The sequence below is a fragment of the Borostomias antarcticus genome, assembly GCF_949987555.1.
Source record: "Borostomias antarcticus genome assembly, chromosome: 12".
NCBI lineage: Eukaryota > Metazoa > Chordata > Actinopteri > Stomiiformes > Stomiidae > Borostomias > Borostomias antarcticus.
This window is the reverse complement of record NC_140245.1, coordinates 6804615-6817031: the sequence shown is the minus strand read 5'-3', so window position 1 is coordinate 6817031 and position 12417 is coordinate 6804615. Positions and strand designations below refer to the sequence as shown.

The 12417-nt window shown below is 52.0% G+C and overlaps 1 protein-coding gene across 1 annotated transcript in view; it reads right to left on the bottom strand.

The window, feature by feature from the left end:
• Positions 1 to 342: 342 nt before the first annotated feature.
• Positions 343 to 12417, bottom strand: part of cadm3 (cell adhesion molecule 3) — a gene marked incomplete at both ends in the record, with an annotated part of 36510 nt that continues 24435 nt past the window's right edge. Inside the window, 8 exon segments of the mRNA XM_084447252.1 lie at positions 343 to 461; positions 855 to 980; positions 5420 to 5595; positions 8790 to 8880; positions 9451 to 9621; positions 11770 to 11808; positions 11811 to 11906; positions 12173 to 12250. Coding sequence (XP_084303378.1) covers positions 343 to 461; positions 855 to 980; positions 5420 to 5595; positions 8790 to 8880; positions 9451 to 9621; positions 11770 to 11808; positions 11811 to 11906; positions 12173 to 12250 — 896 coding nt within the window.

Genomic DNA, 12417 nt, shown 5'->3' with positions numbered 1-12417 from the left:
CAAGTGTGAAAGAGAAGTCTCTTTCTCCTAGTGTGTGTGTGTGTGTGTGTCAGGGAATATGACTTCACATGTCCATGTATGTCAGTGCAAAAATCTCAACTCCCTGTCTTTTCCAAGCGCAGGTCCTAACCAGCGGAAGCTTATTTCTCGGGTTTCGTTTTCAGCTCTTCCAAAATCACTCCCATCTTCCTTTTCCCACTTCCCCCTTTCCTGTCCCCGCCCCCTACCTGGCTCCTCCCCTCGATGGGCTGGGTGAAGAACTGAAGCTTTGTGAAGACAAATGGAGATCAAGTCGCTTCTCTCCTCTCCTCTCTCCCCCGTTACCCCCCGGAGCCCCGCCCACTAGATGAAGTACTCTTTCTTGTCCTCTGCCCCGGAGTGCCCGCCCTCCGCGTTGATGATGGCCGTGTCGGCGTCCGGGGCGTCGTCGGAGCCCTTGGCCTCGTGGGTAAGGTACGTCCCTGTTGGGAGGAGGACACAGCTGATTGGTCGAACAAAAGGAGAAGGGAGACAGGAAATGGTGTTCGCAGTCTCCACAAAACTGGCATTGCAAACATGGCAGCGCTATAGGATAGTGAAAATTAGTACATGGGTACATTTTGACTGTACGTGAGGTAAACTGCAAGATGACAGACTCATTGTGAGGCGGTTATGTGTGAAGCGCGGTACGTTTTGACATGAGTTACCTGAGATGCTGTCTATAAATTGCATAGTGAAGTACCGACAGGAAACACGGTTGTGTTGTGAAGCGAGTGAGTCAGTCACAACGCGGAGGGGATGTGTGAGTGGGCCGGGTTGTGAAACGAATATTAATAGGGGAGTGTGACTTCACGCCAGGCGGGCGTAGGGGTCACCTTTGTGTCTGATGAGGTATCTGCCGAGGACGATGAGGAGACACAGCAGGATGAAGACGATGACCGCCACCACTCCACCGATCACGGCGTGGTCCACGCCCGAGGAGGTCGACATGGCCGTGGTGTCTGGATAGGGGGGGGGGGGGGGGGGGGGGCGGGAGAGGAGAGAGAGAAAGAGAGAGAGAAAGAGAGACATTGAAACCTTGCAAACTTAGGAGAACTACATCTACTGTGCTATTTTGGACATTTAGTCCTATTTGTGGTCTGTCTACCATGAACCTGAAACATCGATACCATAATTTCACTGATCGTTCCAGTATTGAGCTACAATTTCTATGCAGGCTTTCACTGGGCTACAATGGAAGTCAATGGGGCATATGTAAATGCATTGAAAAACTATGATAAATGGGCTTTTCCAAGACAGGAATCACAGGATGTAACCAGTCTCAGTATGCTCTCCTGTGAAATGTAACGCAATCCGTTTGGCATGACTTGCACATAGTCATACATGGGAGCATCCCGTCTCAGAAAAGCATATTTATCATAGTTTTCCAACGCGTTTACATATGCCCCATTGACTTCTATGTCTATGTAGCCATAAAAACTGCAGCTAGCTCAATACTGGAACGATCAGTGAAATTATGGTCTCTATTTTTCTGGTTCATGGTGGACAGACCACAAATAGGGCTAAATGTACAAAATAGAACACTACTCCTTCAACACGCAGAGAGCTGGTTTGAGCCTTAAACTCAAGAATAATTTAAATGAACTTTCATTATTTGCTGCATCACACGAGGGCCATCTACTGTAGTTGAGTCATATTCATGTATAATAAAGTCCTATTCTTGTACATTGTAAAATACTTTGATATTCAGTAATCCATCAAGCCAAGGCTTGTTAGCCCTCGGATACGGTCATTTCTGAACTTTAAAGAAGCTTCTTTCATGTTGCTTGGCTTTCGGTTACACTCCATGAGACTCAGGAGAATTCGACATGTCAGGTTGGACGTCACCCAGATTGGCACGACTACGGCCCCGCAGGAACAAAACGACAGAGTGAAACCTCCGGAACAATCTGATAGAGAAACAAACGACAGAGACAGAGGAGGGACAGAGACAGAGGGACAGAGACAGAGGAGGGACAGAGACAGAGGAGGGACAGAGACAGAGGGACAGAGACAGAGGAGGGACAGAGACAGAGGGACAGAGACAGAGGAGGGACAGAGACAGAGGAGGGACAGAGACAGAGGGACAGAGACAGAGGAGGGACAGAGACAGAGGGACAGAGACAGAGGAGGGACAGAGACAGAGGGACAGAGAAAGAGGAGGCACAGAGACAGAGGGACAGAGACAGAGGAGGGACAGAGACAGAGGGACAGAGACAGATGAGGGACAGAGACAGAGAGACAGAGACCCAGAGACAGAGGAGGGACAGAGACAGAGGAGGGACAGAGACAGAGGGACAGAGACAGAGGAGGGACAGAGACAGAGGGGGGACAGAGACAGAGGAGGGACAGAGACAGAGGGGGGACAGAGACAGAGGAGGGACAGAGACAGAGGAGGGACAGAGACAGAGGAGGGACAGAGACAGAGGGACAGAGACAGAGGAGGGACAGAGACAGAGGGACAGAGACAGATGAGGGACAGAGACAGAGGAGGGACAGAGGGACAGAGACAGAGGAGGGACAGAGACAGAGGAGGGACAGAGACAGAGGGACAGAGACAGAGGAGGGACAGAGACAGAGGGACAGAGACAGAGGAGGGACAGAGGGACAGAGACAGAGGAGGAACAGAGACAGAGGAGGGACAGAGACAGAGGGACAGAGACAGAGGAGGGACCGGGTGCTGCCTCAGAGAAAACTGATGACGGAGAGAGGTGTAGAGTACAGCCAATTAGGACAGAGAATGAAAAAATCACAGTCAACCCGGCAACTGAGAGGCAGGCCAGAACCAATTAGAATAAAGGAAGAGGCCAGCGCAGCCAACCAAAAGTGAGAGAAGGGCACAGAAACACCCAATGAGAAGAGCTAGAAAGACGACCGCGCAGCCAGTCAGAGGAGAGGAGAGTCACAGCTGAGCCACTTAGAAGCGAGAAGGGAACATCACAACCAATCAAACGAGGGGGAGACACCATGCAGCCAGTCTGGAAAGAGAGACCGCAGGCAATCAGAGGAGAGAATAGGGCACCAAACCTCCAACCAGAGGCCAGACAGAGAAAGAGACAGAGACAGAGACGGAGTGTGTGAGGGTTCTTTTAGAACCACATGGGACACGGGCTGGTGAGGTGAGGAGATGAGAGGGGGCTGCTGAGGAAGCAGGATTGTGAATTAGCACATAAATCCTGCTGTCAGCTCCAAGGGAAACAAGACAGGAACCAAGAACAAGGCCACCTCGGAGCCTGACCTGCCCTGAACACAGGCACGTGCACACACACGCACACACACGCACACACACGCACACACACACACACACACACACACACACACACACACACACACTCACACTCACACACAGACGGCTACACACACACACGCACACACGCACACACACACACACACACACACACACACACACACACACACACACACACACACATTTGTTGTGGAGTGTTACTGACTCTTGCTACTTATAAGGGGAGTGAGACAGACAGAAACACACACACGTCAGACAGACAGACAGACAGACAGAGAGACGGACAGACGGACAGACAGACAGACAGACGGACAGACAGACAGAAACACACACACGCGTCAGACAGACAGACAGACAGACAGACAGACAGACAGACAGACAGACAGACAGACAGACAGACAGACAGACGGACAGACAGACAGACGGACGGACAGACAGACGGACAGACAGAAACACACACACGCGTCAGACAGACAGACAGACAGACGGACAGACGGACAGACAGACAGACAGACACACCAGCAGACCGACAGAGAGACGGAGACAGGCGGACGGAGGTGTGGGCGAGTGACAGTGGAGAATAATACCTGCGATGTTGTCTGGACCAGCTTCGCAAGCGGACGGACAGATGGATGGATGGAGAGATGGAGAGATGGGTGGATGAGTGGACGAGTGGTTGGACGTGAGCCACGCGTGTGAGAAGGAGTGTTGGACAACGACAGGAGACAAGGGAAACAAGAGAAACCCGTGAAAACGATGAAGAGCTGAGGTGAATGGTCTTCGTTTGTTGTTGTTGTTATTGCTGTTTACATCTAACTGCATTGTTGGTGTTTGTTTGTTTGTATCGTGTTCGTGTGAGGCCGCAGCCACGCCCATAAAGCTGTTACAAGAGTACGGGTTCTAAAAGGTTCTTCGTGATCAAACTGCGACTTTCTTTTCAAGCACCTTGAGACTCTGGGTGTGTTTGTGTACCGAGATCGCATGCATGCACACTGTATACAGTAAGTGCATGCACGCCTGCGTGTGTGTGTGTGTGTGTGTGTGCAGGGGTACAGTGGTAAATACAGAGGTGGGTAAACTCTGCACTCGTCGATTAATACAGTCGATCAGAAAATAGGTGAGTCTCTCAGCTTCATTTTCAAGGTGGGTAAGCTCCACTACACCCCTGTGTGTGTGTGTGTGTGTGTGTGTGTGTGTGTGTGTGTGTGTGTGCCAGCATGTGTCCGAGTGTGTAACTGAGGTCATTTTACCTGTGAAACTGTAAACTCCATTCAGCCGGGTGGGAACTGATGGAGTAAGGGAGGCGGAAGGGGGAGCTACAGAAGGAGCAACACCGTCGGGAGGAGGGGAGGAGGGGGAGGAGGAAGAGGAGGAGGAGGAGGAGGGAGAGAAAGGGTCAGGAGAAAGTGCCAGATCCGGAAAGAGGGAGTTCGAGAGGGAGGTGGCAGGAATGTCGACTGCAGGAGAGGCGTCGGAAGAGGAGGAGGGGGCAGGGGAGGAAGAGGAGGGAGAGGAGGGAGAGGAGGGAGAGGAGGGAGAGGAAGGCTCGGAAGGCGGCGCCATATCCGGAACGAGGGAGCTCGAGAGAGGGGTGGAGGGGACGTCGGACGCGGGAGAGGCATCGGAGGAGGAGGAGGGAGGGGAGAGAGGGAGGTCGGAGGGAGGGGAGGAGGAAGGGAAGTCGGGCAGGAAGGAGGGGGCGTGAGGCGTGGGGGAGGCGGAGGGGAGGAGGAGGAGCAGAGGGGTGGTGGAGGAGCTGCCCGGGTCTGCCCGGATCATAACGGGCCCAAAAAAACCCGGGGCGGGGGGTCAGGGGTCAGAGGGCAGCGGGTAGCACGCAAATCCCCCCCCAAAAAAGACGAGGACAGACAGGCAGAGCGGGACGGACGGACACGGATACAAGCGCGTAGAGGAAGCGAGGAACGAAGCGCGATAGGTGGATGATGCAGCGGCAGAGAGAGATAGAGAGAGAGAGAGAGAGAGAGGAATAAACAAACGAAACGAAAGAAAAATCAGAAAAAGAAGAAATGTGGAAGTCGTAGTTGGCGCAGTAACAGTGGAAGAAAACCACACAACAGAAATAGAAAAAGAAAACCAAAAACAGCGATGAGAGTGATTATGTCCTCCCTCTCTCCCCCCCTCCTCCCCCCCTACCTTGAACGAGGAGTGGGTATTCGCCCTTGCTCTTGCCGATGCCGTTGTCTGCCTGGCAGACGTAGACGCCGTTGTCGGACTTGTTGAGTGCCTCGAAGCGCAGGAAGCCGCCGTCCGCCTTGGCCAGCGGGGGGAGCTCTCCTCCATCCTTCTTCTCCCACACGAAGGACATGGGCCTGGGGGGAGAGAGAGAGAGGGGGGGAGAGAGAGAGAGAGAGAGAGGGAGATGAAGAGAGAGGGAGAGAGGTGTGGGAGAGAGGGGAGAGAGAGAGTGGGAGAGAGGGAGGTAGAGAGAGAGAGAAAGAGAGGTGAAGAAAGAAAGAAAGAAAGAAAGAAAGAAAGAAAGAAAGAAAGAAAGAAAGAAAGAAAGAAAGAAAGAAAGAAAGAAAGAAAGAAAGAAAGAAAGAAAGAAAGAAAGAAAGAAAGAAGAAGAGAAGAGGAGGGAGGGAGGGAGGCAGGGAGGGAGGGAGAGAGATGAGTGTTTCCAATCAGGTATATCATTTGAATTTCCATTTCAGATGCCCGTGTTTATCACTGGAATAACGAGACAATGGAAAATCAATTATGGAAATGGCCGCTCTTATGGCGCTGTACAGGGATACAGTAATTATGACGATCACATTAGCTTGAATTACAGAATACCTTGGTGGATTTACGATTCTAAAACCATGGCTGCTATAACAGTGGTAAATGGACTGCACTTTTATCCAAGGCGCTTTACAATGGCCTCTCATTCACCCATACACACATATGTTCACGCCAGCTGTCATGCAAGGTGCTAGCCTGCTCATTGGGAGCAATTTGGGGTTCATTGTCTTGCCCAAGGACACTTCGACATGTGGACAGGAGGAGCCGGGATTCGAACCACCGGCTGTGCCACAGTGTGTGTGTGTATGTGCGTGTATGTGTGTGTGTATGCGTGTGTATGTGTGTGTGTATGCGCGTGCGTGCGTGTGTATGTATATGCATTGCCTGCCTAGACATAGACCCATATCACCCCTATCCTGGCATTTTTGCACTGGCTCCCTGTCTCTTACAGGACTGAATCCTTCTCCTGACCGCCAAATGCACCCATGGTAATGCCCCTCCCGACCTTAAAGAACTCCTCACTCCACTCAACCCCTCCTGCTTCTTCACACTCCCCAGAAATAAGCTCTGCTCACCGCCAACCTGGGCCCTTTTAAGACCGGTCTGAACACCTATTCATTCAAAGCTTTATTTGTATAATCAAAGCTTTATTTGTATAACACATTTCATACACAGAGGTAACACAAAACGATTAGAAATGTTTTTCTACTCATGTAATGTGTATATTTTATATATTCATTAGTGTCTCTTAATTAGTGTTTCTTATTGACTTTGTGATTGTTTCAGCACTTTGAGATTGTTTCACAATGAAAACAATCTATATAAATAAAATGAATTATTAATATCATTATCATTGTTATTAGATACAGCGCAGTACATGTCTGTCCTACCAAAATGGAAGATAATGGGTTAAAGCAATTCTGACACACTGTCTACGCGTGTGAGGAAATCACCGGAGGTGTATTAAATGATGGCTAATGCGGATGAGGGGGGCAATTACCGCCACTCAGAACCGGACCGATCAAACAGATAAGAGTGTGATGGAACGCCTGGGGGGCGCCGGGATAGAAATGCAATACTGGTTCTGTTCCTGTTCTATTCGATTACCAACTTCTTGATGCTCCTCTGCTTGTCAAGACATTCTTATGTGATCACGCTGGATACGGAGACGTGCTTCATGCCAGCTGTGTGTCTGGGGTGCGGGTGGGGGGTGGGGGGGGGGTGTGCTGTGTCGGTAATTGGGCGCTTTTCTAACCGTTCGTCGGAGGTGCGCTGGGATCGCTGGAGGTGGTGGGTGGTTAGCGGACGACGTTGCCAAGGCGATTGCCTTTGCGACGTGCCCCTGTGCATTCGGCGGTGACAGCTGAAGGCTGACGAGTATCTGATTGGTCGCAAGGCTTCCCCTCATGAGCTGATCGGCTAGATTCTCTCTCTCTCTCTCTCTCACGTCCTCTCCCCCTCTCCTTTCTTCTGTCAGTCTCTCTTTATCTCCGTCTCTCTCCACTCTCTCTCCGAACTGTTTTTCTACACTTCTCTCCCGCCCTCCTCTCATTCCCTCTCTCCTTCCATTATTCAGACCTTGCTTTCCGTCTCAGGACATCATGTGGTGAGCCTTCCCCAGCCCCGCCCCCTCCACCTGCAAACTGTCAATCAACTGGGACTGATTATCTGATGCAACCGGCTATCTATTCTAAACTATCCCTATGCTGTATATCTATTCTAAACTAACTCTATGCTGTATATCTATTCTAAACTATCCCTATGCTGTATATCTATTCTAAACCAACTCTATGCTGTATATCTATTATAAACTATCCCTATGCTGTATATCTATTCTAAACCAACTCTATGCTGTATATCTATTCTAAACTGTCCCTATGCTGTATATCTATTCTAAACTAACTCTATGCTGTATATCTATTATAAACTATCCCTATGCTGTATATCTATTATAAACTATCCCTATGCTGTATATCTGTGTACCTACTGTAATTATTCCATAATTGTATGTGTGTGTGTGTGTGTGGGGGTCTCTCTGCCTGTCAGTATGTGTGTGTGTGTGTGTGTGTGTGTGTGTGTGTGTGTCTGCCTGTCAGTCAGTGTGTGAGTGTGTGTGTGAGTGTGAGTGTGTCCCTGCCTGTCAGTGTGTGTGTGTGTGTGTGTGTGTGTGTGTGTCTGCCTGACAGCCTGACACATCACCTCTGAGGGCGCGGAGGGAGTGGGAGGAGAGGAAGGTGTGCAGGAGAGATAGGGGAGAGTTATAGAAGAGGACGCTGGGAAGGCGGGACACTCGGCACTCCGCAGCGCCGGGAGGGGGGGTTAGGGGGTGGGTGGGGGGGGGCGCGAACGGGGGCGAGTCGGCCGCACCTGAGTGACAGGTCGGGGCCGAGAGACAGTCAGAGACGGAGAGAGAGGGAGGGAGAGATGGAGAGATGGAGCGACAGAGAGACGGTCCACGATGGAGAGAGAGAGAGAGAGAGGGGAGAGGGGGGGGTGGAGAGAGAGAGAAACAGTCCATGAGGGAAAGAGAGAGGGGGAGATGGAGAGAGAGAGAGAGACAGTCCGTGATGGAGAGAGAGAGAGGGGGAGATGGAGAGAGAGAGAGGAACAGAGAGAAGGAGACAGAGAGGAGGAGACCGATAGACCGGTTCTCTGAAGGTTCATCTATAATGCAGTGGTAGTAGGCTAGTACGGTGTTCGTTTGTACAGGCGTGTGTGTGTGTGCGTGTGTGTGTGTGTGTGTGTGTGTGTGTGTGTGTGTGTGTGTGTGTGTGTGACTTACTCAGGGTTTCCATTGCCCATACATTGTAGGTGGAACTTCTCCCCTTCTCTGGGCAGATCACTCTCTGGCTGGATGTGCACAACAGGAGAGACTGGGAAAACAAAATGCACACACACACACACACACACACACACACACACACACGCGCACACATTAGATTACAGTAATTTAGCTGATGCTTTTATCCAAAGTGACTTACAATAATTGCATTTAACGTAGGAAAATCAAATGTACTACTGTACTACTTGCCAGAACTCACAAGTGCATCTCTTTTCTAAAACAAGTGATTAAGAACATAATCTAGCTCAAGGCACAAATACAATAGGTGCTTAAGAGGGAGGATCGTGGTAATTGTGGTAGTACTTCTTGAAGAGATGAGTTTTGAGACTGCGGCGACAGATGGCCAGTAACTCCCACACACACACACACACACACGCACGTCACCTATGCAAACACACACCTCTCTTTCTCACCAACGTTTGGATACGACTCATCTACAGTCACACTCAGTTCTCTAACCAGTCGTCTGTAACGTTCTTGCCTGCAGGGGGCAGTATATCCACACACAATTCCCATCTGCATCGCCACCGAGAAGAGCCACGCAGTGACGTCTCAGTTTGGCCGCAGTACCGCGTGTCCGCCAGCGGGGGGCGGTACTTACACAGCACTCGGAGGGGCTGCTCGGTCCTCTTGTCGCCTGGGGAGAGGGAGGGGTGGTCCACGGCACAGGCGATCATGGCGTTGTCGTCGGCCCGGCTGGCGGTCAGCGTCAGCTCGCTGATGACCGTGTAGGTGGGCTCGTCCTGGTTGGACTCCACCACGTCTGGGCGGCCTGGACGCACACACACACACATGCAGCTGTGATGGAGGGAGAACCCGCACACACACTCCGCCACGGGACAGACAGGCAGGCAGGCACACGCAGAAGATACACACACACACACACACACAAACACACATGGGCGCGCGCACATACACACAGGCACGTGCGCACACAGCCAATAAAGCTCTTTGGAAATGCCACAGTGTCTAATCGCTTTTCCCTGCGACCCCAATAACACTATAACACAAGGCTGAATGTCAAATTAGTTTATATTCACTATGAATCGTAACCCAGCAATATTACTCCATGGGATATTACTGTGTGTGTCCGGTGCAAACATGCGGTACGCAGCTCACACAAACACACACCTGCAGACACACAACTGCGTCTCTCTCTGTTTCTGCCTCTCTCTCTTCCTCTCTCTATGTCTCTCTCTCTCTCTCTCTCTCACACACACACACACACACACACACACACACACACACACACACACACTGAAAGCAGGAGCTGGGCTAGAGCTCAGTTCATATCGGAGGGGAGGGGAATAATGACATACATTATGGTTTATATCAAATTCAATACCTAAAAATTGATCTAATCAATACTGGATCAATAGGTCCTTTCACTTACACATTGTACAAGCTCAACTATCATGAGACACTCACAGCTCTTACTCTTCTAGCCTCTCAATTACCCTCTCTATATTCCTCTCCCTCTCCCTCTCTCTCTCTCTCTCTCTTTTACTCTCTTCATCTTAATCCTCTCTCCGGAACAGTCCGTCTATTTCATCAACCCGTTCTTACCATCTCCTCTCATGTCCTTTTGATACCAGACCTAGATCTTTCTCTCTCTCTCTGTCTCTCTCTCTCTCTTTCCCCCTCTCTCTCTCTCTTTCTCCACCCTCTCTCTTCAATACCCACCCGCTCTCACACAAGCACACGCGGTCACGCACGCACACACACACACCCCTTTCTTTTTTCTCTCCCCCCCCCCCTCTCTCCGCCCTCCCCTGGGCCGCGGCGAGCCTGTCGAGGGGCGCGGCGGCTCCGAGGGCTCGTCTCTCCCTCTCAGCGGCGCCCGCCGTGCACCCCCCTCCCCCTCCCCGTGGAGCGCCGCCATACCAGGGCCCGTAATCATAGCGTGCTGACCCACGGCGCTGACCTCCGCTCCTCCTCGCTACTCTGCGGTGATGATACTCACGCTTGTGTGTGTGTTGTGTGTGTGTATGGGCGGGGTGGGGGGGGGTGCATGCATGACGCATGTCTGATCCCGACGTGTCTGTCTGTGTGTTGGGTGCGAGGGTGGGTGGTTGATTGAAGGGTGTGTGTGTGTGTGTGTGTGTGTGTGTGTGTGTGTGTGTGTGTGTGCTGTATGAGCGATCCGTCTGGTGCAGTGTCCTGGCTCAGCCCTACGCAATTTATCAGTCACATGGGCTTGCGCTCATAAAGTCCTCTCTTTCCCTCTCTCTCTCTCCCCCTCCCTCTCTCTCTGTCTCTCCCTCTCTTGTCTCTCTCTCCCTCTCTGGTCTCGCTCTCCCCTCATCTCTCTCTCCCTTCCCTCTCTCTCCGTCTCTCCCTCTCTGGTCTCTCTCTCTCCCTCTCCCACTCCCCTCTCTCTCTCCCTCTCTCCCTCTCTCTCCTCTCTCTCCCCTCTCTCTCTCCTCTCTCTCCCTCTCTCTCCCTCTCTCTCCCTCTCCTACTCTCTCTCCTCTCTCTCCTACTCTCTCTCCTCTCTCTCCTACTCTCTCCCTCTCTCTCCCTCTCTCCCCCTCTCTCTCTCCTCTCTCTCCTCTCCTACTCTCTCTCCTCTCTCTCCTCTCTCTCCTCCCTCTCCTACTCTCTCTCCTCTCTCTCCTACTCTCTCTCCCCCCCTCTCTCTCCCCTCGGTCCAAGTCTCTGTCTTATCGGTGCCTTTCCGTTGTTAGTGTGCTCTGGGTTCATGAGGAGCCAGGGTCAGTCCATCTATCGTCCGGTCCACCCCCCCGGTCTATCTCCTCTGTTCCGGTTCATCCACCCTATATTTCCTCTGTATCCTCCTGCGTCTGTCTGGCCCATCGTTCTCTTCCTGCGTCTCACTCACCCACACACACACACACACACACACACACACACACACACACACACACACACACACACACACACACAGAGAGAGTCCCACCTTGGAGCTCGTCCAGGCCTCTGTACCAGTGCAGCTTGGCGGGGGCTTGCTTCCAGTGCTGGTGCAGGTGAGGGTGACCTGGCTGCCCTCTTGGACGGCGTCCTCGAAGCCGGTGATCTGGGGTTTGCCCGGCACGCCTGGCGACGGAGCGGAACAGGACGGTTAGACGGATGACAGGCGTGGCGGCGCTGGGTACGGGCGCGGTGAAGATGGAGCGGCATACTAGCAGGGGCGTGATGGGACGAAAACACAGCCCTGGAGTCTGACCCAGCCGCCTCCGTATCTAGAATAATGTTTTCCATTTGTTGAGCGGGGGAGAGGGGGGGTGGGGTGGGGGGGGAGTGGTGCTAACAGGCAATTCTGATTGTCGCGTGATTTGTCGACGGGGGGGGCAGCAGTTTACCGTGGACCAGGTCCGTTATCACCGGCGGCCGTTCTGTGATTCTCCACAACATACAGATGGCCAGCACGCCCCTGCATACTAGCCACACACACACACGCACACACACACAAACACACCGCTCCTACACAAACACACAGTCCACTCCTTCACACACACATAAACACACACACACGCACACACACACAAACACACCACTCCTACACACACTAACACACACACACACACCACTCCTTCACACACACATA